This window comes from Cucurbita pepo, chromosome 16, assembly GCF_057944985.1.
Source record: "Cucurbita pepo subsp. pepo isolate OVF chromosome 16, ASM5794498v1, whole genome shotgun sequence".
In the NCBI taxonomy this organism is placed as follows: Eukaryota; Viridiplantae; Streptophyta; class Magnoliopsida; order Cucurbitales; family Cucurbitaceae; genus Cucurbita; species Cucurbita pepo.
The window spans coordinates 12,097,994-12,125,564 of record NC_141813.1 but is presented as its reverse complement, the minus strand read 5'-3'; the positions used below and the strand labels follow the sequence as shown (position 1 = coordinate 12,125,564).

Genomic DNA, 27,571 nt, shown 5'->3' with positions numbered 1-27,571 from the left:
TATCTTCCCCATTAGGTAATCCAGTTGCCTTAAAACCTTTTACTAAATCAATTATTCTAATTTTAGCAACCCCACACTACCTGAAGGTCCCGATTGCGACCGTTTAACATGCCCTAGCCGGTTGCAGGTAATCTTAATATCCCAATTCCAGCTATGCTCGACGGCCCAATCAAAATCAGCCACGTCAGAAGAGTTAGGATTTAAATAATTTTTTTGTTTTGATTTTCAATTATATAAATTAGGTTAAATTATGAATTTAGTATCTACTCAGCTAAAAAAAAAGATTTAATTTAGTATAAATAATTTGAGCTAAAAAAGATTTAATTTAGTATAAATAATTTGAGTTTATTTTAAATTTGGACCACAGAGCTTTAAAGGTTTAATTAATCTATGTAATTAGATCAAATCTCACATATTCCTATAAATTATTTTCATAAAAAAATAAAAATATTTAAGATTAGCTCGTTTTTTCATTTAATTTACATTTTATTATATTATAAAAATTCAAATTAAAATCAAATCATACATAAATTTGATAATATAACCCAAATATATATATATATATATATATATATATTAGAGAAAATAACGATCTTGTGTCACGATCATGCTTATCTAAGGCGTGTTGGCTGCATACTAGATATTACAGTCATGTTTGTCCAAGACATGTTGTCTATGGTTGCATGCCTGTTTCAAACTCCGTTTTACTTGTGCTTCATGTTAGATAGTCTTTTGCTATTCTTGGTATGTCAATACGAGAGTGTATGACTGGTCATCAAAATCATGTCTATACTTGTTAAGATTAAAATGTCCCAAAATGTACTATCAAGAGAAGTGACTAGTAAATTCTTACTACCGGGTTATATGCTATCAAAGTCATAGTTGTTGCTTATTCGTTTTTAGCATATAATATTGTTTTATTTAAAATTATTTTTAAACGTCTTCTTAAAAAATATTTATCTCAAACATGACTCGAAGTTCGAGCGTATGTAATATTGTTCGCGAAGTCCAAATCTCACACGACTTACTTGTTTGTTGGATTAGAACAAATGTCGTCCTGCATATTTTGAATTTTTTTAAATTTAAAAAAAAAAATCATGATTTGAAATAGAAAACAAAGGATATATTGGCAGAATAAAAATTTTAATCATTATAATATTAACTTTAATTTGAACTCAATTATAAAAAGATAAATGAATTTCTTTTTTGGTTTTCAATTATATAAATTAGGTTTTTTAGTACCACTAATTAAATGACGTTAAATTATCAATATATCTATAATTTAAGTTTAATTTAAATTTGGACCACAACTTTTTAAAAATTTCTAATTAATCTCTATAATTGTAATTAATCTTACAAATGGCTTTATTAATTATATTATAATTAACTGAGAAAAAAAATTAAATTTCACGGTAATAAATCAAATCGTTAATTGATATTTGTGGTCGGATTAATAAAATATATCACATAATATGGTGACGATGAAAATATTTTTTAAAAATAAAATTAATTAGGAAAAATTAGATTTGTTTTAGAATAATTATATAAATTATGTTAAATTATGAATGTAGTATCTATAATTTGAATTTAATTTAAATATGGACCATAGCTTTTAAAATATTTAATTAATCTCTATAATTGAGGCATAATCTCACCATTTGCCTCTAAATTAAATAAAAAATTTATGCCCCATTTTTTAATTTACTTTAAGATTGTATGGAAAAAGTAAATTACGATAATAATAACAATAATTAATAATATAAAAATCTATAATAATTACAACGTTTTTATAAATTTTAAATGAATTATTAAATTATTATTGGTCCTTTTAGAAGCCTGAGGGGTTTTCTATAAACTAATTTTTAGAAAAGTGTGGAAAAAAACAGTTAATTATTCTCATGCAATAGGAATTTTCTCTTTTTTTTTTTTTTTTTTTTTTTTCTGGAGATTTTTATTTTTTATTTATTTTATTATATATATATATATATATTGCAAGAGAAAAACGACAAGATCTTTGAACATGTGATTTGAAAATATTCAAACAAATATCGTCGAAAATAAAAAGAAAATTCTTCAAAAAAAAAAAAAAAATAAATAAATAAAATAGAATCCAATTGACTAAGTTGACTGCTCATTCTTTTAGCAGTTTTAGGGGCAATCTGAACTTAGTAGTACATCGTCCGTGTTAAACGTATAATAGATCATGTCTGTAAAGATAATTTACTGATTTACTTGTTTGTTAACCTGAATCAAGGAGAATCTATTTTTTTTCCGTTGTTAACAAATCTATGATCTTGTAGATCATGTTTGTACATAATAATCTACTGATTTACTGGTTTGTTACCATGAATCAAGGAAAATATATAATTTACTGTCTGTTACCAAATCTTTGATTTCTTTTGATACAATGTAATGCTCATTATACACATCTATAAATACATGAGATCGTGATCCATATAGGTCACATTGCCATAAAACGTAACCGATTTGTGTTCTTAAAGTTATTTTAGTTGAAAATAAAACAAAGAATATGAAACATGCACGACTTTTAATACTAGTTCTTTAATATATATATATATATATATATATAAAATTAAATAATAATTATTATTATTATGAACGTATATAAAGTTGAATTCTTATTTGGAGGTAGTTTCGACTTAGATATCGGAATAAGAGATGTCGACATTTCTATTATAAAGTAAGAAAAATCGAGAAAATATAAAAATAGCAACATAACGTCACAAATGTGAATATGATATAGATTATGACTAAATAAATTTGATATTATTATTATTTTAAAAATAAATGAATCCGATGAACCAACCACGTCAAAAGTAGTTAGCCAAAATCAAATAGACAGATTTAGAGTATACATAAAATAACGGTAGTAATAATAATAATAATAATTAAATAAACTAATAATAATTATAATAAATAAACCTAACTAAACATCAACAAATCATACATTAATTCAATCCGCAATAAAGTGATAATATGATAATATATGAAAGTTTAGATATTCAAATCTTATCTTTTTAAGTGTTAAATTATTTAATTAATAGAAAAAAAGTGCTTAATTACCAACTTAATCCACACCTATTTTAGCTCAAATTATACCGTTTAATTAAATGAGATAAATGTAATCCTACTCGCATTAGACTATCAATATAATTAGTATTATTATTATATCTATTAAATTTACAAGTAAATAAAAAATAAAAAAATTAAAGTTGATAGTTGTGTAAAAAATAAATAAATTCAACTCAAGTATGTTTCAATGGAGGTTTGGACGTTCATTCGTGTTTATTTATTATAAATTTTTGGCCTTATTTATATAAATAAATATAAAATATAAAATTTAATTATATTAATTTTTTTTAAAAAAATAGAAAATAGAAACATCGGTAATTTAAAATATTGGAATGTAAGGATATTTTGGGAAAGGCGAGTAGAATAGAATATGGGGTGGAATGAATTTTTTGGAATTATTTTAATGGGGAGCAAATTGTCGGCAAGGTTATTGGAAACTTGTCGACGTGGACGTGCTGTATCCATTCATACAAAGTAAATTTTATAATATTTTAAACGTTTCGTTTTGTGAAACGATCTGTTTTTTTTAATAATATTTTATTAAATAATAATATTTTATTATTTGTTCTCTCTCTCTCTCTAAAACTCAATTATTGGTAATAGGTATGATATGATCAATGGTTGTTCTTGTACACTACTCTTCATAATCTTCCTTTTACTCTGTGAAATTACGATGTTGACCTTTCACTTTTTTTTTTTTTTTTTTTCCCTTAATTATCTATTTTTGGGGGAAAGTCTGAATTATTGGTCTGTCAGGATTATCGTATACCAACTAAACGAGGAATCGTCGGATATATTTCTTGTACTTTTATTTATTTAATTATTTATAATAAATTAATAAATTTTATTCATATTTCTATCTTTTTTTTTTTATTTTTTTATATAACTATAAAAATAGTTATCAATTAAATATTATTAATTTATGAACATATTTTATGCTATAAAGTTAGTATAAATATTATTTTACAATATATTATAAATATTTAATAATCATATGGTCCTCTATTTTTTGGAATTTTTTAATTAGATATTTGTATAAAAGTATATTGTAGAGATAATCTTCACATGAATCACAACTGTATTTTAAATTCGTAAAAGTCCTTCGATTTAATTCCAATGGATAAAGTCAATAATTAACAACAAACAAACAACGCACTTCGTACGTGTAATGCATTAATTAATGAATTAAAAATAAGATGAACATAATATTTGAATATTGCACTTCTAACATCAATATTAATAGTAAGTAATGGAATTTATTTCTCAAATAAATAAATCAAACTCAAAATTCGTTATTAAATCCTAAAACAAAATTAAAGATATCTCAAAATTCACTAATTCAATTTTTTAAAACTCACAAATTTCCCATGATTTATTTTCACGGGATGAGATGTTCATAAGAATATTTTTGTTGACCAATTTTCATATAAAAACCGACCTACTAAATTCAATATTGGATCAAACTAGATGCAGAAATTTGAGAACTTAGGTTGGAGAGACGAACAAAATATTCTTTATAATGATATGGAAACATTTAAGGAAAGTCTGGAAGCAAAAGCCCAAAAAGAACAATATCTGCTAGCGGGGGTTTGTGTTGTTCTGATACCTCGCTGGGCCACTAAGGGGGTGGATTGTGAGATTCTACATTTGTTAGAGAGGGGAACGAAGCATTACTTATAAGGGCGTGAAAACCTCCCAGCAACATTTTAAAATCGGAAGGGAAAGCCAAGAAGAGAAAAACTCAAAGAAGATAATATTTGCTAACGGTCGGCAAGTTCAATGTATTAGTTAGACTAACCTATGCTTTCACTAATTTATTAGAAACAGCATAAAAGCCAGATATCCATTAAGCATTAAAAAATACCTCAACTGCTGGCGCGGCAAAATAAAAATACACAACCGGCAAGAGAGAGAGAGAGGATAATGAGTCCATAGGATCCTATAAAAATGGACAAAAGCCAGAAAAGAGCATGAAACCTTAAAAAAACAAGTTTTAAGAAAAGAAAATGTCAATGTTGGGACTGCCCACAATCTCAAAACCACCTTTTCTTTGTTAAATAAACCACTGGAGGAGGGATTTCAAGTGCTTTATGTGTGTACTTGGGGCTAAAACAAAACAAAACAAAACATAACAAAACAAAACCATTTGTTGTTAAAAAAAAAAAAGAACAAAAAAAAAAAAAAAAAAAAAAAAAAGAACCAGGAATTTCTTTAAGAGATTTTATTCTTGGGTGTTTTCTTCTGGCCCCCTAAGTGAATAGTGTTTTAAAAGCAATGAAACAGGTAAACAGCAGGTAGGGCTTTGATTAATATGTGTGTCATTCATTCTTCCATTTGAAGGTTTTGAGTTTATCTAAAAGGCTCGTGCTTTGATGGCATTGTCAGTTTGTCACACCAACCAACATGAATCCTATCATATAAAGCATATTTTGTTCTTCTTTTTTTTTTCTTTCAAGATTATGTCCAAAGCAAACTATGGTCAAGAGACAGTCAATAATAACTTAAAACTTTCCACAACCAACAGGATTTTATTTGCATTGTAAAGGACCAGTTTTGAAGCTGTTTCTAACTGGTTGGCTCCATCCAAAGTTCTATGTTTTAACAGCTTTGCTTTTCTTTGTTTGTTTGTTTGTTTCTGTTGCTTAGTATCCAAGTTCACCGCTTGTAGATATTGTCCTGTTTGAGATTTTTCTTTCGAACTTCTCCTTAAAGTTTTTAAAACGCGTCTACTAGGGGAGGGGAGGTTTCCACATCTATATAAAGAATGTTTCGTTCTCTTCCCCAAGCTTATGTGGGATCTGACAATCCACCCCCTTCGAGGTCCAGCGTCCTCACTGACACTTGTTCCCCTCTCCAATCGAGGTAAGATCTCACAATCTACCCACCTTCGGAGTCCAGCGTCCTCACTGGCACTCTTTCCTCTCTCTAATCAACATGGGATCTCACAGATTTCCTCTGTGTCTAAGGATTCGATAAGTTGCTGCATTCTTTAATCCTTCATTTTTCAAAGTTAAAGATAATTGGTGGATCTCGATTAGGTTCTCAGATATAATATACAAAGTGACTAGGAGTAGTTAAATCACCCACAATCAAATAAACTAATGAGAATGGGGAATCTACTAGAAAGAGCATAATTTATGAGCAAACATATCAGCAATTTTTTAAAATGAGAAGTGTTTGAGCAAACCACCTTCCTTAGTTGGCCAGTATTGAGATTGCCTTCTTTCAGCTAACCACTTGCAAAAATGCCCATAAACAGGTTCAGGAGAATTCGCTCCATCTTCCAGCAACCAATCTTCCTTGATAGAAAACCCTGAAATATAAAACATAAATCAACTTCAGGTTTCAATTTTTACTCCAGCAGATCAAGTCTCACGACAGGATGTAACGTCGAATACGAACCTTCGGGTTAACTCCTTTTTTGCCTTCCCGAGCTTGCTGTACTTGAAAGTTTGGAATGATGAAACACGCTTGAGATCATAAAATGCATTACTCCGTACCTGTTCAGAACATAACACAAATTCCATGGTTTTGATACCGTTGTTCCAAGAGATCCAGAATTTGGTGTTTTGCAATCTTTGAAACATTAGTCTACCACATTGATTTGATGCATTAACAGAACTTTTGATAGAGAATGCAAGATTCATCCTCTAAATGGATAGTCACCACCTTCAGGGGCCTAAGAATAACCACCGTGTTGGGACCTTCACCATCAAGATAATAATCAGAAGAAAGTGCAGCATTAAAAAATTTCGAGGCAACAATTCAGGGATATATTCCATAACCTATAGAGCTTCAATGGATATACGTAAATGCCACGACGTACCATTGTACCAATTAGGATCTCAATGAAGGACGTCCAAATTCAAGTTAACCTTGTTCTAACATTTAAATGTATCAAAATGACGATCTATCTGTACTTTCTAAACATTTTTATCACTAAGAAACTAAAGTCCTATCTGTACTTTCCACACTTTTTTATCACTAAAGAAATTAAGGTGTGCAATTCCTCCCAACAGGAGTCATCCGCAGCCTTGATCTTCCATGTTCTGCTGGTTAGTTCTAAGCTATCCTGTAAACGTAGCCTGAACGAAAAGAAAATGGTAGAATAAATCATGGATTCTCAAGAAATCAATGTCAAATGTTAAAATTGCATAAGAAACTACAATGAAAATAATAATTGGGAATTAATCAACTATTTCCTTAATAACCGACCACTCACAACAGGAAACCATCGAGTCAGCATAAGTCTCGTATACGTATGAGAAGACTGAGTTTTTAGCAATTGTATTCGCATGTCAGTGGCAATGGTCACTGCTGCTTTCCTAATTGATAGCTGATAATGTCACTGTGTCCTGCATTAATGTCGTAAAATCAAATGACTAAAAGATATAAAAGCAAAAAAGAAACTCTGTGTTAGACTGAATAGTGGAATAAAATACAACTAAAAGCATCAACTTCTCGTAGCATACTTGGTGGATAATTTTCAGACAATGAGGTTAGGAGGTAACTCAATTAACATCACCCAGGCAATGATACCGAATTTGTAAGATCAGGTTAGAACGTTTTGATAAATGTCATAAATGTTTTAAGTGTAATCGAGCTTCTAACTTAAGTCAACCAGACCGTTGACCGATAGAATAGGAAAATGAAGAGAAGGCGTGTTTATGTTGGTATTATTAACCTTGGCAGTGAATCTCGTTGATCTCTGCTCCACTCAGTTCTTTTCCATTGTCGCTCAGCAAGGAAATTCCGGATGAGGTTATGCTGAATGGGAAAGCTAGAGGTGGAGACATGGGAGACTTTGCAAGCTTTATAAACCTCTGACCTATAGGAGGAGGACGGAAATGATGAGTTATGAAACACTTGTTAGAAGAAACTCTAATTTTGACTGTCCCCTTTTCGTTTAAGAGTGAAACAAGTCGAGAAAATATCGGTAAGATGATGATCCATCAACTCTACCGGCACTACAAGTGTAACAGCCTGAGCCCACCGATGTGGGATCTCACAATAAGTGTAATTTTGTCCATTATGTCAGCTATAAGGCAACAATCAGTAAAAGGGTACCAACCAGATTTTGCTTCAAGCACCAAACGGATTGTCACAGAATGAGCCCAATGAACTCCCAAGGCAGCAACAAGATGAGAATCATATCCTGAAGAACATTCTTGAATTTCACTGCTGCTCAATCCTGCAACAGAGAAGCTATAGTAAGTAAACAAATTTTATAAATTTTCAGAATAGCAATATCACCCTACCTTGAAAAGAATAATGGGAGACCTCATTCCTGTTCCGGGATCTTACTTGGTTTGTCACGACAATTGGAATTCGTGCAAACTCAGCAATTGACCTGAGATGGTGGGAAATCAAATGACAACACTCAGAAGATAAATGGAACAGTTACCAAACACAACAAAACCCAACTGGAGTAAGTAAAGTGAAAGTAAATCTCACTTGATAAACGAAATATGCCAACCCAATGAATGCTGTTTGGGTGCCCCTTGCTCATATTCTCTGGAAAAAGAACCATTTTCTTGAAGCATCAGAAATGAACATCGTTTCGTTTCAAATAACATGAAGACTTCTCTTCAAAAATATATTATAGCACAACAGATGAAAGCTGAGATTTGAAAACTTTGGCCCATTTCAAATTTATTTTGTTTATAAAAAATTGAAGCTAGTTTACTCATTTTTCAAGAACATTTTCTAAAAAATAGTATTTCGCTAAAATTTTAAAAGAGTTACGCATAACTATAGGACTCTTGATTGAACTCTGCAAAACTGAATAAACAGAAAAATCTATTGAAGAAACCTACACTGGTGTAAAACTGAAGCTACGTAAAGACATATCAATGAGACCCCAACTGAAGCTACGCATAGAAGCCTCATTTGAACAGAAGGTAGAGTACATCATGAGATAAAAAAAAAAGGTGAGTTACCCAGTAATAAGGGCAGCCATGCTATCAATGATTACTAGCTTTATTTTTTGCTCAAGAAGTGAAACCTTGATTTTGTGCAAACTGGAAAGGAAACAGACAGCAGAAACTCGTCTTATCATGGCAGATATTGAAAATGTCGTCACAAATGAGTTGAGCATTTTTTTTTTTCCTCATCTATCAATGACATGGCTAGGCCAAATAACATGTCTTTGACTTTGATCCAAACCTCTCAGTGAATTCAGAAAGTGATGCTGGCTGCAAAACAAGGATCCTACCAGCCATCTGGAATGTAAATTGAGCACGATCCATCTTATGTACTATAAATTAAAATTTTAAAAGAAGAGAATATTTATTATTTTAATACCTCTTTTGCCATGTCTTTCTTCTGAAATACATCAGGAAAGCTTCTCATGCCAATTTCAATCATCCTGGAGAGAAAAACAGGGAGAAAAAGCACAAGAGTAATGTACCCATGTAACATCCCAAGTCTACTATTAGCAAATATTGTCTGCCTTGGTCCGTTACGTATCGCCGTCAGTCTCACGATTTTAATACGCATCTGCTAGGGAGAGGTTTCCACACCCTTATAAGGAATACTTCGTTCTCCTCTCCAACCGACATGGGATCTCACAATCCACCCCCCTTGGGGTTCCAGCGTCGTTGCTGGCACACTGTCCAGTGTCTGGCTTTGATACCATTTGTAACAACCCAAGTCCACCGCTAGGAGATATTGTCCGTCTTGGCCCATTAAGTATCGCCGTCAGCCTCATGGCTTTAATACGTGTCTACTAGGGAGAAGTTTCCACACCTTTATCATGAATGTTTCATTCTCCTCTCCAACCGACATGGGATTTCACAATCCATTACACAAATATAGAAATAACCAGTAGCATGGGGTACTTAAAATACCTTCTGGAACTAAACTTAGATTCCACATCAATATATATGACACGGCCAGCTAAACCTCCGTAGCTCGGTGGCAGAGCAGCTAAGAAGGAGAGTTTCAAGCAAAACTGAAATTCATCAAGTAGCGAGTCGAAATTAGTAAAAAATACTTCCCCTTCAACGCAATCATAGATTCTCAATTGATACACCAATCAGTAAAAAATTTCAGATATAAAATTTAGATTATTATCAAACCGGAAAAGTAGGAAAGAATCACACTTGCGTCTTGCCAATTCCAGCAGGACCAACAAGTTCTGTCAAAACACCAAATGGTATCCCACCAAATAAGGCCTCATCTAAACCTTTTAAACATGTGGAAAGATGGCCAGCTAAATGCTCGTTTTGAAGTCTTTGCTCCATCAAAGAAAGCACCTGCAGGCGCCACAAGAACATCACTTCTAAAATCAACCAATTAAACAGAATCAACTGAATGCTTACGGTCTGATAAGGAGGAGAAGCAATTTCACTAATGTGTGCAACTGCAGATGCAACTTCCGACAATCCCACGTCCAATAACTCCATCAACTCAAACTCAGTTAAGGATAAAGCTTCCTGAAACAAATTAAATATACTGATACTGCAGAAAAAACATTTTCTATAGGCTCAAATAGGCTACAGATCATTCAATACGTGACATTATGAACTGACTCTAAATTAAGAACCATTGCAGTGGTTCAATTTCCATACAAAGGACTTCCAATGAGTGGTCATCTGAACTACATGATGTAAAGGCTCCACTTCGGTTCCTACGGCGTATTAAACACGAACTGGAAGAACAAATCGACAAATTAATGGTGAGGAATCACGAAATTCCAAAGTTCCATCATTACCTTGGCTGTGTTAATATTTCGCGCTGCGAAAATGTTAGCTATCGATCTGGGTAATCCCATCTGATTAATTAATTTGTTCGCCATTCTATCGCCTTGAATCTTTACGTCAAATCATGCTATCTGGCTCCGTTCTTTGCTTTCCCGCCCAAGGCGAAACCCTAGAATGGTTGATCCGACGCCTGGTAAGCAGTTGAAATGGCGCCAAAACGGAAGGAAACACAGTGGATGAGCACCATGATTTGTCGTTGAGATGAAATTTTGATTATAAGAAACAGTGATTCATTTCGCATACTTCTTTTAAACCATTTTTCAAGAATTTATTTATTTTTATTCTTTATTAAAAATAAAAATAAATGGATAATTTGTTTCATCCTTAATTCAAATCGTATTGACAGTGATATATAATAGACAGTATCAGCTAGCAGTAGACTTGAGCTATTAATACAAATGATATCCGAGCCAGATATAGAACGCTGTGTTAGTGATGACACTGACCCCAAGGAAGACAAAAACACTGGCCCCCAAGGGGTGAAATATGAGATCCTACGTCGAAGAGAACAAAGTATTTCTTATAAGTGTGTTAGTGAGGACGCTGACCCCCAAGAGGGACAAGGACACTAGCCCCCAAGGGGGGTGAATTATGAGGTCCTACATCGAAGAGAAAGAAGTATTCCTTATAAGGGTGTAGAAAAACGAAGTATTCCTTATAAGGGGTAGAAATCGTTCCCGAACAAACGCGTTTTAAAACAGTAAAGCTAAACAGTAAGACTGACGGCGATACGCGACCGGCCAAAGCGGACAAATTTACTAACGATGTACTTGAGATGTTACATAGACGTTGGTTCAAAATCTCGTGTGAATTGTTCATTTTCATTACACCCGTTTTAAATGCAATTTCAAATACAACATTAGTGGTGTATAAACATCCAGCTTCAAGCATATCATTGACATATACATAATTCATCGAACACTCGTTCAAAATTCATATAAAGTATAACATTAGTGTTTCAAGAGTAGATCAATACTCGTCCAAACTACATTTCAGCCTCGCACGTTTTGATGCGAGGTTTATTTCTTCGATCACTACACAACTCTTCTAGACTCTTTGACATGTCATGTTGTTAACTCCAGTAAAAAAAAAGGAGAGAAAGAAACAGAAGAATCACAACTTATTGAGTAAACCACTGTATCTAATGAGCTGTGATGCAAAATTTGCAATGAAAAGCTGATAAAAGGAAGGCAGCAGTTGGTTCATCATAATGTGGAGGAATGCTAGCTGATGTTACAGTCAGATGAATATTCTGTTGAATCTTCTTCAAAAGAAACATTACCATCAAGGAACTCCAGATTCTGAGCTTCCCATTCATTGTCTTCATCGCTGCCGATATCGCCTGCGCTGTATCTTCGTTCGGTAAATGCAGATGCTTGCCTTCTTTGCAGGCGCAGGACATGCATGATAACGTCGGGAGTAAGGGTCACCCTCGAGTGGTCTTCCCTTCCTTGCCTATTGGACTCCATTATCTGGTCAACCATGCATGTGTAGTAATGAGAAAAAGAAGTTCTTAGTTCTTAAGGAATAAGTAATTTAGAGGGTGTTAAGAAGAATATTCATACAAGATTAAATATTCTGCCGCACATCCGGGTTTAAGCTTTTGGGTTTAGCAATGGTTTATGTAACAACTCAAGTATACCGTACACTGCGATATTGTCCTTTTTGGGTTTTCCTTTCAAAGTTTTAAAATGCGTCTACTAGGAAGAGATTTTCACACCCTTTTAAGGAATGTTTCATTTCCCTCTCCAACTGATGTGAGATCTCACAATCCACCCCCCTTGGGAGTCCAATGTCCTTGCTGACACACCACTCAGTGCCTAGCTCTGACACCATTTGTAACCGTCCAAGTCCACTTCTAGCAGATATTGTCCTCATTGAACTTTCCCTTCTGCGCTTCCCTTCAAGGTTTTAAAACAGGTCTACTAGGGAGAGGCCTTCATACCCTTTTAAGGAATGCTTTGTTCCCCTCTCCAACCAATGTAGGATCTCACAATCCACCCCCCTTGGGGACCTAGTGTCCTCGCTAGCACACTGCTCGGTGCCTGGCTCTGATACCATTTGTAACAGCCTAAGTCCACCACTAGCAGACATTGTCCTCATTGGGCTTCCCCTCAAGGTTTTAAAACGCGTCTACTAGGGAGAGGTTTTCACACCCTTTTAAGGAATACTTCGTTCCCCTCTCCAACCGATGTGGGATCTCACAATCCACCCCCCTTGGGGACCCAACGTCCTCACTGGCACACTGCTCGATACCTGGCTCTGATACCATTTGGTAACAGCCTAAGTCCACCACTAGCAGACATTGTCCTCATTGGGCTTCCCCTCAAGGTTTTAAAACGCGTCTACTAGGGAGAGGTTTCCACACCCTTTTAAAGAATACTTCGTTCCCATCTCCAACCAATGTGGGATCTCACAATCCACCACCCTTGGGGGCCCAGTGTCCTCGCTGGCACACCACTCGATACCTGGACACAATTTGTAACAACCCAAGTCCACCGCTAGCAGATATTGTCCACATTGGGCTTTCCTAGACTTCTCCTCAAGGTTTTAAAACACGTCTACTAAGAAGAGGTTTCCACACCCTTTTAAAGAATGCTCCGTTCCCCTCTCCAACCGATGTTGGATTTCACAATCCAACCCCTTGGAGACCCAGTGTCCTTGCTGGCAAACCACTCGGTGCCTAGCTCTAATACCATTTATAACAGTCCAAATCCACTGCTAGTAAATATTGTTCTATCGGACTTTCCCTCACGGTTTTAAAACGCGTCTACTAGGAAGAGATTTCCACACCCTTTTAAGGAATGTTTCATTCCCCTCTCCAACCGATATGGAATCTTACCGTTTAACATAAACTCGGTTTAAGCTTATGGATTTAACAATGGTTTAACATATACTCAAAGTAACGGAGAGAACGAAACGAAATGAACCATAGAGACTATGAGAGAGGTGAGATATTACTTGTTCAATGTCATCAGGCAATGGAGGAACATCACAAGCCATAGGAGTCCAAATCTTCACATTTTTTTCAATGCCACACGTAGCAAGAATAGGCAAATGTGGATGGGGCTCGATATGATTCACAACATTCCGATCACCCACCATTAACTTCACAAGCACAGCTCCCTTCTTCTTCCAAATATATATATGACCACAATCAGAGCCACTCACAACATATTCAGAATTTGGGCCAAAGAAATTCACACCTTTAACTGTTGCTGAATTTCTATGTCCTGAGTAAACCTGTGGCCGTTTAAGTTTCCGCAACAAATTCTCAGATGACACAGTCAATGGTGAAGGGCCTAACCCCATATTCTTATGAAACAAATAAATAAGCTCATCACTGTAAGTTACTAGCAGCTCACTTGAATTTGAGAAAGCCAAACCCGTGATATGGAAATTGTTAGTTTGGATCAAATGGTGCGGGCAGAAAGTATCAAGAACTCTATTCGACGTCGAAAATGCACCACCGCCGCAGTTTCTCAAATCGTATAAGCGTGCGTATTCATCTGAACCACCCAACGCAAAGTAATTTGGATTTCTTGGGTCATTTACAATGGCATTCAGTCCAACAACTTTAGGAGGCTGCTTGCTCCTTTCAGCAAAGGAGGTGCAATAGAAAAGTTTTATTGCAGAAGAATTGCGTAAATCGAACTGAAAATTGGAATATAAAGGCAGCCCACATCATAAATGGAATCAAAAACTTCATTAGAGAATCATTTAGCAGACTTACTTACATGCTGCACAAGACCATCTTCACCACAGCTATAAAGTATGTGTGGGCTTCCAGGCTCCACAGCAAGCTCATGAACAGAGCCTTGGTGCTCCCCCAACATTTTTGCAACAACTCTGCCATCATCCAACACTTGCCCAAGTCTTACCTGCAAGAAAAGAAAAACACAATGTAGTTGCATATCGATGAGGACTGTGTTAGAAATCATAACTCTCTACAACGGTATGATATTCTCCACTTTAAGTATAAGCTCTCATGGCTTTGCTTTGGGCTTCCCCAAAAGGCTGTATTACAATGGAGATGTATTCCTTACTTATAAACCCATGATCCTTCCTTAAATTAGCCAAGTGGAACTCCCTCCCGACAATCCCCAACAGACTGATCAGCATCAACCAAAGGGAATGGAAGGCGCTCAAGACAATAAAGCCAAAGCCAGACAGAAAAATGAGCTAAAATGAACAAAAGCTTCAGTATTAGAAGCCCTTTTCTTGGAAAAAGTTATTCAATTAATCGTCACATTGTATTGACTTCCCCACTAAATCCTTAGATAAACCATTAAACCACAATGTTTGTGTTTCTTTTACACGCTAAGCTTCGTTCCCCTCTACAACTAATATGAGATCTCACAATCTACCCCTTCAAAGCGGTGTCTAGCTCTAATACCATTTGTAACAGTCCAAGTCCACCGGACAATGTCCGTTTTAGCTCGTTACATATCACCGTCAACCTCACAGTTTTAAAAAACGTTTGCTAAGGAGAGGTTTCCACACCCTTACAAGGAATGTTTCGTTCTCCACTCCAACTAGTGTGGGATCTCTCAATCCACTCCCCTTGGGAGCCCACCATTGTATAACTCTGAAAGATGCGTTTTAAAATCTATGAGGCTAATGGTGAGCCAAAGTGAACAATATCTGCTAGTGGTGACCTTGGACTATTACATACATCTATCGGTATAAAACCTCCCACCACATTATTCCAGCCCCTTGCAAAATTTCTCTCTTCTTTTTCAAAAAAAATGTAAAACCAATGAACACAGCTACACAAGCAACAACGAATGAGTTATGAATGGCAGGATATATCACTTCATATTATGCAAAATCACCTTTCCATCTGCAGCCGAAGTAACTATTTTCTGATCATTAGTGAATGGCATAATTTTGGTCTGGAATATGTTGTCGAGGTGACCAGAAGGATACGAAAACCTCTCGGAATTTCTTGCCCAATCCCATAGTATAACTTTACAGTCATCGGAACCGGACACGAGAAGATCGCCAGTCGAGTTAAACTCTACAGCGTTTACACAGCCATCGTGACCATTTAACTTCTTCTCAAGATTCAGTTGCTTGACAATAATCTGCATCAAGTTCAGTAAATAAGATATGTTGTTGCACTAATCGGCGAAGCAAAATGAAGAAGAAAACTGAAGAACAAAGTGACCTAATTACTCGGAATTCAAAATTTAGCTACAACTGAATGAATTGATTCCACTTTCAAGGTATTGAAAACAAAACGGGAAAATCGGATCAGAATTTTGAACATAGAAATCTCAAGAACCTCGGAAGCACTGAATCTGCGAGAGAAGTTTCTTGATCGAGCAGTACCGATTTCTCTACTGCAAATTTCCGCTAACTCACAGTCCATTCCTGCGTAACAAGAATTCATCCGAGATAATTTTTCCCACATGGATTTCAGTTTTTTTTTCCGAACAAAATGAATTTCTGATAAAGGAGGCAATGCAACAACTTTATTGACAAAAAAAAATGTTCATAGTCGACGCTCCGACGCCGCCACGTGTCACTTTTGAGTTTTTTTTTTTTTTTTTTTTTTTTTTTTTCCTCGACGGATGCGTTTGAAAATAAGTTAGTATTATTCATAACCATTTTTTATTGAAAATTAACCTTAAAGATGAGATAAATCTCAAAATAAAATGATATGTGCGATATACATTCTTTTTAAATTGAGGTATTAAAGTTTTACGATTAAATTACTAATGTGAGTTTTCTACTTTTACTTGCTCCCCCGCCGTGATCCAATGAGAATGGACAAGAGGCTCGTGGGATTGACGTGAAGGGGTAGGGATGGCTATATTTCCGGGAGCGAATATGAAGCGCATGGATACAAGTTATGCCTTGGAATGAAAGACAATTCCAAATTAGCTTTGTCTACGAACAAGGAAGCTATAAGTAATGCAACTATGAATCTCATGGAGAGTTCGATCCTGACTCAGAATGAACGCTGGCGGCATGCTTAACACATGCAAGTCAGACGAAAAATGGTGTTTCCAGTGGGTGAGTAATGCGTAAGAACCTGCCCTTGGGAGGGGAACAATAGTTGGAAACGGCTGCTAAGACCCTGTCCGCTGAGGAGCAAAAGGAGGAATCCGAGGAGGGGCTTGCGTCTAATTAGCTTGCCTCATCAAGGCAATGATCGATAGCTGGTAAACTTTCGATGTTTAGTTCAATACGTTTTGAAATTAAATCACTCAAATTTAAAAGATTAATGTCTGAATATATGTGTAGTAAATTCATTCATTTTTAAAAAAAATAATAATAAAAGTTGTTGGATCTCATAAAAACTTATAAAAGCTAAACCTTCTCCTAAGATTTCCACTGTGACATTGAAATGTGCTGGAAGAAGAAGAACAAATATACAAGTACAGATAGATGGCACACATTATTGGGGAAGGAACTTCAAATGAATATCTTACAAATATATTTGTGGAAAGCTCTGAGAGCAATTAGCAATTACATTCTGAATATAGAAATAAAGGCACAAGTACCTGAAGAAAGAAGATTCACACAAGCTTCTGGGAGTTCATTTGTATGTAAATTCCTACTCGAACCCGAATACACGAAGAAGAACTACAAGATGGATGGATGGATGTATGATAGAAAGATATCCCCAGGCTCCTCTTTACATCAACTGAACTAATCCTCAACTTATAATATAAGATTATGAAAGGAAAGGAAAGAGAAAAAGAAAAATCTATATCTTGCCATGGTTGTTGTAAGCTGAATCCTTTTCACGTGAACAGATCCACAAAGAATGAGCCAGGATTTTGTATTTCTAAGTCAAAATCGGGGGATTGCAACTGTCAGATCAAAGTATCACTAATACTCTGCCAAACAAAATGGGGTTTTTTTTTTTTTTTTTCTTCTCTTTCTATAAATGTTAGTTCTTTAGGTCCCTTGCTTCTATTTCGTGCCCTTTCGAAGAGCTGCGGTGAGTCGGTGAGTCGCTTAATCTTCGTCCTCGTCGATGGAGGCGAAGGAGAAAGGTTTGAACTTGTAGCCATCACCATGGTAGAACTTATTTTGAAACTCAACCCAATGGAGACGTAAGGCATGAAGGAAGGCACTAAGGGTCTCCATCATGAGAAGTATGAAAGCAGTGGCAAACGAAAAAACAGCTAATCCAATCAGCCGAATGACAAAGCTGTCATACCTATTGCCAGAACAATATCAGTATGAGTACATGGCTGATGTAACGTAAATACGATCATTTCGTTTCGTCTCGAGCAGGTATAGTAAACTCACAATTTAGGAGAAACTATTTCATATTTTGGTTTAGCTATGACCCTCCCTAGAGAATTCTAACTAACCAGTATGTATATAAGAGGCGATAAATATATGACACGTATTTTACGAGATTAAAGATCCTTTGTATTTCCTTCATTAAGCATGTTGGAAGAGGTGAAGTATTAAGAATGGTAATGGCAAAGAGAAGGAAATCTTAAACTTACCCCCAAGCTAGGAGGAGTACTTTCTCGTAGAAAACTGTTGACAGTTCTGAGTGCGCCAAGCTGTATAAAGCAACAAATATAGGCTCAGCTAGATTTAATATATATGTACGTTTTAATTATTCCTATGTGCAGTTATGAGACAGACGGAGGTTGCCAAGAAATAGCGACAATGCCACCGGAGTACCTTAAAGCCCAAAGTCGGAGATACGACGCTGTATTTGAAACTGCACCCAAGACGAATTCTATGGAGTGAATCATTTGGTGAACAAAGATCTCACTAAAATTGAAATCCTCTTGGTGTTGCCTTGCCGAATCAGGTTCCACTTCAAGATCCATCTCAGAGGTTCCAAGCATCCCATAAGTACGACCTTGAAATCTCTGGAATATATCATTCGGTAAAGGTATAGAAATATTAAATCGTCCAAAAAAAATGTTTGAAGTTGCATAACTAGCGACAAGATCTAACTCGGAAGGAAAGAAATACCAGCTTGACTAATCAAAAAACATTTTAAAACAGTTCAAAAAGGTGTGTGATCTAGCATACCTCTGTGTGAATCTTTTTCAAAATAAAGGGTTTAGGGAAAAGCATCCAAGGCACTGCAACTATAGCCAACATCAACAAGATAATCTGCAATGTTGAGTAATTCATACATCAGGACAGAACATTAAGTTTACATGGCTAGCAACAATAGAGACCAGAGTTAGAGATCATACTTGAAGTGGTCTTTGGCCCCAAAACAATTCGTTCTCACCAAGATCATCAAATGGGCTTAAAAACATGTAAATCATCACATGATAGAGGTCTGCTTGAGATCCAGTGCACCACTTGATGACAATGAGAAGAGATAGATATCCGAAAAGGCTGTTAAGAAAAATCACTTGTGGTACAAACTGGTACCTGATAATATAACATGGAGAGATTTTTGTTTTTAGTCTGCTTCCCGTCATTAATGTGCGACAGAAATTCATCTTGAAGGAAGGAGAGAAACGTGATAAACTGAAGGAGAAAGTAGGGACCTGATATCGAGTGAGCTTCCAGTAAAGCGTGCATTAAAGTAACTCAATATGATCCCTAAGTTCATTTGGGCAATACCCAACAAGATAGATAACTTCATTTTAAGAGAGTTCAGAAAAGGAAGTTCTGAACGACTTCCGCGCCAACTTGGGTCAACACCAAATGGATAGGCATCGCGGTATTTAACTAACCCAACAGTGTGTACATCACTGTCAATGACCACAAAATTAAAATCATCAGATTATAAAACAAGTAACAACCATTAGTAAAATAAACTGATCCTAGATAGTTTATTTAAGATTAAAATTATAAAGGGAACAAAGAATCACCTGCATGTGATATCTCTACACTTGTAGGCAGACGCGCCGAATATATGATACGGAACAGAGAAGAACTCATTGTAGATCAACCCACAATAAATTGAAAAAAGTGACATCAAAAGAAGAACATAGCGTCCACCAAATAGCATCTCCATAAAGCTTCCTAATTTCTGTTAACAATTAGATATGTATATTAGGTAATGTGATCACACATAGGATACCTAATTACGAAATAGGTAGTCCAGAGACTCCAGAGATGATTAGTTATTTATTCAGAACCAGGTAGATTACTTAAGCAATCTAATAAAGTTCCAGATGACCAAGTACCAATTTCAATTAAACAGTTCTAAGACAATTATTAAGTACTCATCAAATTCAAATCATTGCCATCCCAAAAGGGTAGTTGCTCTAAATATTCCTCTGAAAGATGAGTGTCCACCAAGGGTGAGAATATCCGTTTAAGGGTTATGGGTAGGATATGATAGTAAAGATCTTTTTGACCTGTTTCGTCAACAGGTTTATAAGATTGGAATCAGAAGCAATGCATTTGGTCAAAGATCCATTTATCCTTCTCTTCATGGCTCGACTTCTTCATTTTTCTCCCTTTTCTATCTCTAATCTAATTGAAGTTTCAAATGATTGACTGAAAGATGGTTGAAGATTTTTCTCTAGATGCAGCTCCTTAACTGATGTGTAAGACGCATCATCTCAGTTGATGATAAAAGTGGGGTAAGGTTTACATGATCATCCACTTTAAGAACTCCCCGGGTGAGTGTTAGTTATAGCATCAGCTTCACAAGTGCTTTTTCGAATTAAAGAATGTGACAATCTGCAGGATATGTCATTGATTCTACAGATTTCTTTCATCTAGACGGCAATAACTAATAACGAGACTTCTCTTCAATTGTTAAAAAAAAATTGATTTTTAAAAAAATACGAAGGAGATATAAAATATTCTTTCAGAAGAAAAAGATTGTATACCTGATTATTGAGCTTACTTTCACGAGCTATAAGAAATAAAGCTCCAAGCAACAAACATATTCCATGACCCCAATCCCCAAACATCACTGCGAATAGGAACGGAAATGTAATAACAGTGTAAACTGCAGGATTTGCTTCTTGATATCTAGCAACACTGCAATTTCAAATTAGAGTGTTATACTCAAACTATAATTAATAGAACCATAAGTATAATAAATATGACAAAAAAAGTATCTCCTGGACCATGCACAAACGGTAATTCCAATTCGTATATATCAGCATTGAGAACTAAAAACATATAATTTATCCAAAACAATATGTTCCAACAATTTTAGTGGTTACAAGCCATATAGAGGGTGCAAAGACCATAAAGGAGGATGATACGACAGCCTAATACTTGCATCGATACAACACTGGCACATCATCGCACTTGCTGTCATGGACAAACTGCCCAAAGAAGACCATTCCATAATACTCCTGACCTCTTCAACTCCTCTATCTAGATGTCATCCTAAATAGTAAGGTAATTTGGATTTCAAGCTATGGTCTAAAACCCGTATCAGTTTGGTTCCAGTTCACAATTTTTTGTGATTTTCCCCAAAATTTCCGAAGATGTAGATATTTTCGTTGCCATTTTCATAGCTTGACCCCAATGCCTGTCAATACTTATACATTTGCTCCTTAATCATGATTTAAATCACATAAATGAATTAATTAATGTTAGGTCCATGTGGAGAAAAAGAGAAGTGAACTTCTCTTATTCATTCCGTTTTGCTTGCACGATGTGAAAAAGAAACTTACTAGTTATGATAATTTCTAAGCAGACTAACTTAGGCCCTATTTGACAACCATTTTTTTTTTTTTTCCTTTTGTTTTTGAATATTAAACTTAAAATACTACTTCCACTAATATATGTCTTTGTTTTTTATCTACGGCTTAAGAACATTTTTAAAATCTATGTCAAATATAAAAGAAAAATACAAGATTTAAAAAGAAAAGTAGTTCCAGAAAACTTGTTTTCACTTTTTACATTTAGATTCTAATTCAAATTTGCTTTTAAGAAAGGTGAAAAATATGTCAAAAAATGGTGAGAAACAAGTATAATTTTTAAAAATAAAATAACCATCAAATATAACTTTAAATATTTCAAATCTCGACAAGAAAACTCACCCATAGGCATCAACAATTTCTTGAAAAGCACTTGTTAAACGGTTTGTTCTAAAATATGTAGGAGGGGATTCAACCGTATCCATCACATGAAATATTATCCCCACTTGTGAACTGCTATCAAATGTTGCTCGTTGCAGAGCTTCCTGAATCTGCGAAATTATCAAGGAACAAAAAATCCTATAATGTTAACTACAGAAATGTTACACGAAATTGAACGACAGAAAATATGTCCAAATGCAAAGCTATGTTAACCAATATAACAAAATAATGTTATAATGTACTAGTATAACAAGCTACCTGAGATTTTGCAAAGATTGGGCACCAGCCTTCTCCAACGAGACATTTTTTAGTGACATCAAAATTCAACATATTCAATGTGTCATATACAGCCTTTTCCCTTCTTACCTGAGAAAAAGTAGGAGGCACAATATCACAATGATGAACAATTTACAATTCTGCACATCTGATGTCAAAAAATTAACTTAATTTTCCTTAAGAAGGATTAGAAGCTTGTCAATGACTCAATGTACACACTTCCAAAATTGAAAAAAAAAGTCAGATCAAGAGAGAAAAGTCATTCTACTAAATGTTACCATATTCATCCATTTAATCAAGTGAAATCCTATTGATGCAAGAGCCTCATTTCGGTGACGGATCCCAGCATCTAAAGTGGCTTCAAGTTCAGTGAGGCGTGATGAAACCTGCAGCCAAAAGCATACACATTGAGGGGTCAACGATACTTTTGTGATGAAAATCAAATGTGTAGAGAGATGCAGAATTGAGTTATATAAATTATGTATTTTAAATATTTCTAGCCGATACTATTGATAGGAGGCCAGGATTTAATTATTTCCAAGTAGAGATTAAGAGTTTGTCACTGATGCATTTCCTGTTCAAATAAGGGGGCTGCAGAATGAAATCCTTTCGAATTTTATTAGAACAAGAAACATATCTTTTTTTCCTCCAAAGTAAGAAAGACAAAATATAGATCAACTATGCAATTATTTTTCAACAACCTTTCGAAAAAGCAACTCACTTCTCTAGTTATCTGCCTTTGTTTGGTTATATCTTCAGGAACAGGATAGCAATTTGCTCCAAAAGCCTCACAGATCTTCAAAACTTTATTTCTGGCCTGCTCCCCAGAGAAAAACACTACAAATACTGTTTTCTCAACCTGCAAGGATAAGCACATAGCATAGGTATTCATATCAATGATTGACTGCAAACATTTATTTCAAAAAGTAATTGATAAAAAAAAGAGCTGGGAATTAGAAAATTTTATTTTCAAATATTTCAATTTCTCCATATTAAGACTAGAAAAACAAATTTCAAAAGGGTTTCCCTTTGGTATGAACCTAGTTTTCTTTGCAATTTCCGTCCTTAGTTCCTTCAGAAAATTCTAAAAATAGAGGAATCTTGGAATAAATAATACAAGAGGCACCTGGTTACTAAACAAAGCTTAAGAAAACCAAAAGTTCAACAAAACACATTATTTCATGACAACTAACCACAAGCAGATTGGAATATGCATATAAAAAGGGGTCGCACAATAGGCCTTAATCCTAAAACCATAAATAAACAAAGTCATGAGTATGGAGAAGACCATTTCCATAGATATGGGATCCATGATCTGTACATCTGCTGGTGCCTGGTTGAAAAGCATATTTCCCCTTGTTGCACGAAACAGCATCCTTTCAAATCTGAGAACTTTGGATTTACAAATAATTCCACAAATAAATCTCAAACCAGGTTGGCTGGATGGTCCAGGTCTCATTTCCTACAAAATAATGCAGGCATCAGATAGCCTTGCATAGGAGCTACAACGATCAAGTTATGAAAAATCTACCTGTTCAAGTAATGATCCATCCTCGGTATAGTTATCATTCAAGAAAACATTTTCATTCAACTCCCTTTCTTCTGAAACTGAATGGCTATTACTGGACACCAGAAAGACGCTTGCCTAAAATTGCCAGACAAAAAATATTTAAAAAGTTAACCAAAAAAAGTGAGAAAGATCGATAGCAGATCTTTACTAATTTAAGTTCTAGGGATAAAAATATTATACGATTGCCATGCAGTAGAACATTACCAAAACAATATTCATAATTCATAAAAGTTAAGAGGAGGATCAAGAGGCCAAGCAATTTACCTTTTGCAATACCATCTTGAATTCTAATAGTTCATTATATGACTGTTGAAGTTTCTCGCTGTTTGAGTTCATTTCCATCAGCTCATGCTCATGATCAGCTAGTCGTATCTGACAATAAAGAAACACAAAATGCAATTAAATGCCGAAAGAAAGCAGTTCTGACATACTATAGAGACTGTTTTGTCCTGCCTTCAGGCAATATTTGCAATTTGGCATTGTTGTTTGCCGTTGCACCAAAATCATTACTCTCATGTTTATCACATTGAAAGTCATCTGAATATGTATGAAATGAAATTGAGATTCTAGCTTGTTGTGCAACAATCGTTTGAGTCTCATACATCAAATTCTCGAATACCATATAAATTGGAATCTCGTCCTCACTCCCACCCACATTCCACTAAAGACAGTGGCTATTGAACAACTCTCCTTCTGCACATTCATTTATTTCCATAAGTTGCCGTTTCCTTTACCTCTTTTCTTTTCTTTTCTTTTCTTTCTTTCTTTCTTTCTTTTTTTTTTTTTTTTTTTTTTTTCTTTTTATCACCAATGGAACCAACAAAATAAATCAAATTAGATTGATAAACATAGATTGAATTTATATTGATAAATGAAATTAGTTGGATTAAATGTCTCATTCCGATAACTCTCTGAGTTAATAGATGTATTTATAATAACAAATATTATAAAACAAATGAATAAACGGAATCTAATTGTTAAACTGTCATAAGACTTGTATATACATAAACCGTTAAAGAAGTACATAATTTTTTTTTCTATTCCATGTATAGCTAACTAAGTTTTACAATTCAGTAGATACTTGTTAGAAGACTACGTAACTAATTTTATTTCCTTCATAATGCAAGAAAGATGATTGACAAAACATCTTTGAAACCTAATTACAAGTTAGTTAATGTAATTATGGTGCTCCTCATTAAAAAAAGTGTATCTACAGGGTGAAATTAAGTTGTTATATATAAAATTCTAGATATAGTAAAGGTTAAGCAATACAGTTTATTTCCATTTATTTGTGTAAGACTATCTACTCTGAAATAAGCTATTCTACGGGTTTCGCAAACAATGTAATATTGGCAACAAAACAAATTTGGAGCCTCTTTATTAAATACAAACAAACCTTTCATTTACAGAAAATGAAAAAATAAAGAGGGGATGGATTTACCAAATCAGGAGGCAAAGGAAAGATCATTTTTAATCAACAAAGCTTATAAAAGGAGAACAATTATCATAGAATTTTAAGTCCTCTAACAATACTTTCTTGCTAAACCAGCACTGCAGTCGTGACATTCTCAAGCAATAGATGCCTATGGGCAGTATACATAACCCCCACCTAATCAAGCATTTGAATGAAGAGGCAGAAAATGGGAATACTTGAAATCTACCTCTAAATTCTCTAGCTCAATATGTTCTTGAAGAATTGGGCGTGTAGATGCCAGTACACCAGCTTTACTGATTTGATCTTTGAAAAATCGTAACTTCCTTGACATCTCTGCACATCGCTTTACCTGTGAAAATCTCTCAAACAATAAAACAACTAATATTTATGAACATTTGAGATGCAATCATCATTAGACACATTGAGCATGAAAAACAAATTTCAAAATCAATAAGTTATAGTATCTCAAGTAACACCTAGATTAATTTCAAAAACAAAGTTCATCATATCCACAGAGAATCCATTAAATCTGGAAATAAATCTTGTACAGAAGACAGTACTCAGTAAAGTATGGAAGTGCATGTCGCAGAAAACTATCAAATCTGCCGACAATTAGTTATGAATGATAGAAAGCATTCACGTCACATACGTTGCTCTTCACAAAGTACAGTAGTTACCTGGTTAACAAAGGTTCTCTGGAAAGGACTTTTGTCCACGTTTAACTGCCAAGGAGGAAAAGAGAAAAGTGGTATGAAAATTTTATCCGACCAACAGCTAAAAGAATGAAGTATAATCCCCAGTATATTTATGACAATTAAGAGACAAGCAAATCGAGCTACTTCAAAAACATTTTATTAAACAGCAATTGTCTAGAACTATAATTTGACAAGCATAATTTAGCCCCCCGGACGCTTGATCTATAAGATCCTCAAATAGTCAAATGCATAGAACCTCCCCATTACGAATTCTATACGCTGTTCAGTCAACGCATAAATACAACCGGTGTATTGTGGTGCAGTTCAGAGATAGCGGAACCTATACATAAATTGCATTGAACATGCTCTCACACATGTACTGGATTTGGACCAACTCTTGAGCAACACTATAAACCCATCAACTAACATTAGAGTTTCATAAACATCTAAATCTCTAGTAACCGCCAAACAATCCAAATTCATAGTGTTCAATTCGTTTGAAGGAAAGGCGGAGAAGACAAGTAAGAACTGAGAAGTCAACAGAAAACCGGCAATTCTTCCACGAAAACGCTGATAAAACATAGTAGAGACGCCTTAATCTCAACATCCACAGCATATTTTCAACGATTGCAGTGAAGAGAGCAAGAAAACACAGCATCAATCCTCTACATAAAAAAAAAAAAAAAGACATAATCTACAGATTAGCACAGTAAGTTATAACGAATTGGAAACATACATCTCTAAATTGAAGGATGCCAAGCTCGCCAAGGTACGAAATGGCTCGATGAGCGGACTCAACGGGGATAATAAGCTGAACAAAAGTCATCTTCTCGGAACGCATCAGATCCATGGACGGTATATTGTCTAAGAAGTCGTCCATGATTGTTTGTTACCGGAAACGAAACAGAAACCGGCGCCGGAGGATCGAGATCTGTCGTATCTCAGATCTGAAGCTCGGTTCCACAGTCCCTTGGTCCGCGTGGGGTAGGAGAGTGAGATTTCTGGCGCGTCAATTCATCAGTTTTCTCCTCGCAACTGCCATTACTAGAGATGAAAAAGGGGGCGAAGAATTCTTTTTTTTTTTTTTTTTTTTTTTTTGGTATAAAAATGAAATCAACGCTTTTATCGAACGTCAAATCAAGTTGCAAACGAATGTGGTCGCAACCCCGAGAAGTACTTCCATTTCTAATACCACATGGGCTGTAAATTTTATTCATCCGTACAAAGTCGCTCTAATTATTTCATACTTTAATTATTAAACCCTAAATGTGTCTAATATTTTTATTCCCTTTTAATTATTTATATATTTTAAAATTTATTAATTTATTATATATATAAAATTAAATTTCCTATTCAATCAAATTTTAAAATTATATAGGTGAATTAAAAAAAATTAAAATTTTAAATTTATGTTTTTATTTATGTTTTTATTTAATTCGAATGAAATATCATACCGTAATAAATATTTTATTTTTTATGGTGTCGTGTTTAATTAAAAAATAATTTTGAAATTATAATAAATATCTTATTCTCGTGGAAAACTGCTTTTAAAAAAACTTTGAGGGCAAAGTCCGAAGAGAATAATATCTAATAGTGGTGGGTTTGAGTTATAACAAATGGTATCAAAGTCGAACATTGGTTGGCGTGCTAGCGAGGACGGGAAAGTTCAAAGAGAATAACATCTACTAGTGGTAGGTTTGAGTCATTACAAATGGTGTCAAAGCCCAACACTGGTCGGA

At 34.7% G+C, this 27,571-nt stretch overlaps 3 protein-coding genes across 5 annotated transcripts; all 3 read right to left on the bottom strand.

The window, feature by feature from the left end:
• Positions 1-4,583: 4,583 nt before the first annotated feature.
• On the bottom strand, positions 4,584-11,076 carry RAD51B (DNA repair (Rad51) family protein). 2 transcript variants are annotated; one of them, XM_087118795.1, is made up of 16 exons: positions 10,808-11,075; positions 10,416-10,529; positions 10,197-10,349; positions 9,942-10,045; positions 9,397-9,460; positions 9,259-9,314; positions 9,033-9,113; positions 8,548-8,607; positions 8,352-8,443; positions 8,165-8,284; positions 7,778-7,921; positions 7,316-7,448; positions 6,496-7,178; positions 6,284-6,406; positions 4,958-5,032; positions 4,584-4,734 (listed from the first exon to the last, which is right to left on the bottom strand). In XM_087118795.1, exons 1-12 carry the CDS (start codon positions 10,889-10,891, stop codon positions 7,405-7,407), a joined length of 1,116 nt encoding a protein of 371 aa, XP_086974921.1. In that variant the 5' UTR covers positions 10,892-11,075; the 3' UTR covers positions 4,584-4,734; positions 4,958-5,032; positions 6,284-6,406; positions 6,496-7,178; positions 7,316-7,404. The 2 variants fall into 2 exon arrangements, with proteins under 2 accessions (XP_086974921.1, XP_086974922.1); XM_087118796.1 differs by lacking the exon at positions 7,778-7,921 and having other exon boundaries at positions 10,808-11,076.
• A 690-nt stretch (positions 11,077-11,766) lies between these two features.
• On the bottom strand, positions 11,767-16,304 carry LOC111776820 (Transducin/WD40 repeat-like superfamily protein). 2 transcript variants are annotated; one of them, XM_023656202.2, is made up of 5 exons: positions 16,144-16,304; positions 15,692-15,943; positions 14,594-14,737; positions 13,818-14,510; positions 11,767-12,328 (listed from the first exon to the last, which is right to left on the bottom strand). In XM_023656202.2, the coding sequence occupies exons 1-5, from the start codon at positions 16,270-16,272 to the stop codon at positions 12,080-12,082; spliced, it is 1,467 nt and encodes a 488-aa protein (XP_023511970.2). In that variant the 5' UTR covers positions 16,273-16,304; the 3' UTR covers positions 11,767-12,079. The 2 variants fall into 2 exon arrangements, 1 of the variants encoding a protein (XP_023511970.2); XR_015412206.1 differs by having other exon boundaries at positions 12,189-12,328; positions 12,422-14,510.
• Positions 16,305-17,278: 974 nt separating this feature from the next.
• Positions 17,279-26,930, bottom strand: LOC111776798 (V-type proton ATPase subunit a1). Its single transcript, XM_023656170.2, has 18 exons — positions 26,569-26,930; positions 25,815-25,859; positions 25,364-25,486; positions 23,967-24,074; positions 23,664-23,777; positions 23,421-23,594; positions 22,854-22,991; positions 22,411-22,518; positions 22,115-22,222; positions 21,818-21,966; positions 20,648-20,801; positions 19,676-19,836; positions 19,349-19,555; positions 19,046-19,229; positions 18,876-18,959; positions 18,516-18,709; positions 18,332-18,391; positions 17,279-18,033 (listed from the first exon to the last, which is right to left on the bottom strand). Exons 1-18 carry the CDS (start codon positions 26,710-26,712, stop codon positions 17,829-17,831), a joined length of 2,460 nt encoding a protein of 819 aa, XP_023511938.2. The 5' UTR covers positions 26,713-26,930; the 3' UTR covers positions 17,279-17,828.
• Positions 26,931-27,571: the final 641 nt, after the last annotated feature.

Excerpts from the sequence above, each read along its gene's own strand:
- RAD51B (XM_087118795.1), bottom strand. The coding sequence starts at position 10,891 with ATGGCGAACAAATTAATTAATCAGATGGGATTACCCAGATCGATAGCT. Across the intron at positions 9,461-9,941 it reads TCTAAGTTTAGTTCCAGAAG|GATGATTGAAATTGGCATGA; the intron begins GTATTTTAAGTA and ends TTTTCTCTCCAG. Across the intron at positions 8,608-9,032 it reads ATGGCTGCCCTTATTACTGG|AGAATATGAGCAAGGGGCAC; the intron begins GTAACTCACCTT and ends TTCTTTTTCCAG.
- LOC111776820 (XM_023656202.2), bottom strand. The coding sequence starts at position 16,272 with ATGTGGGAAAAATTATCTCGGATGAATTCTTGTTACGCAGGAATGGAC. Across the intron at positions 14,511-14,593 it reads AAGATGGTCTTGTGCAGCAT|TTCGATTTACGCAATTCTTC; the intron begins GTAAGTAAGTCT and ends TCCAATTTTCAG. Across the intron at positions 12,329-13,817 it reads TGCCTGATGACATTGAACAA|ATAATGGAGTCCAATAGGCA; the intron begins GTAATATCTCAC and ends ATGGTTGACCAG.
- LOC111776798 (XM_023656170.2), bottom strand. The coding sequence starts at position 26,712 with ATGGACGACTTCTTAGACAATATACCGTCCATGGATCTGATGCGTTCC. Across the intron at positions 25,487-25,814 it reads AGAGAACCTTTGTTAACCAG|GTAAAGCGATGTGCAGAGAT; the intron begins GTAACTACTGTA and ends AGATTTTCACAG. Across the intron at positions 18,710-18,875 it reads TGAAAAAGATTCACACAGAG|AGATTTCAAGGTCGTACTTA; the intron begins GTATGCTAGATC and ends GATATATTCCAG.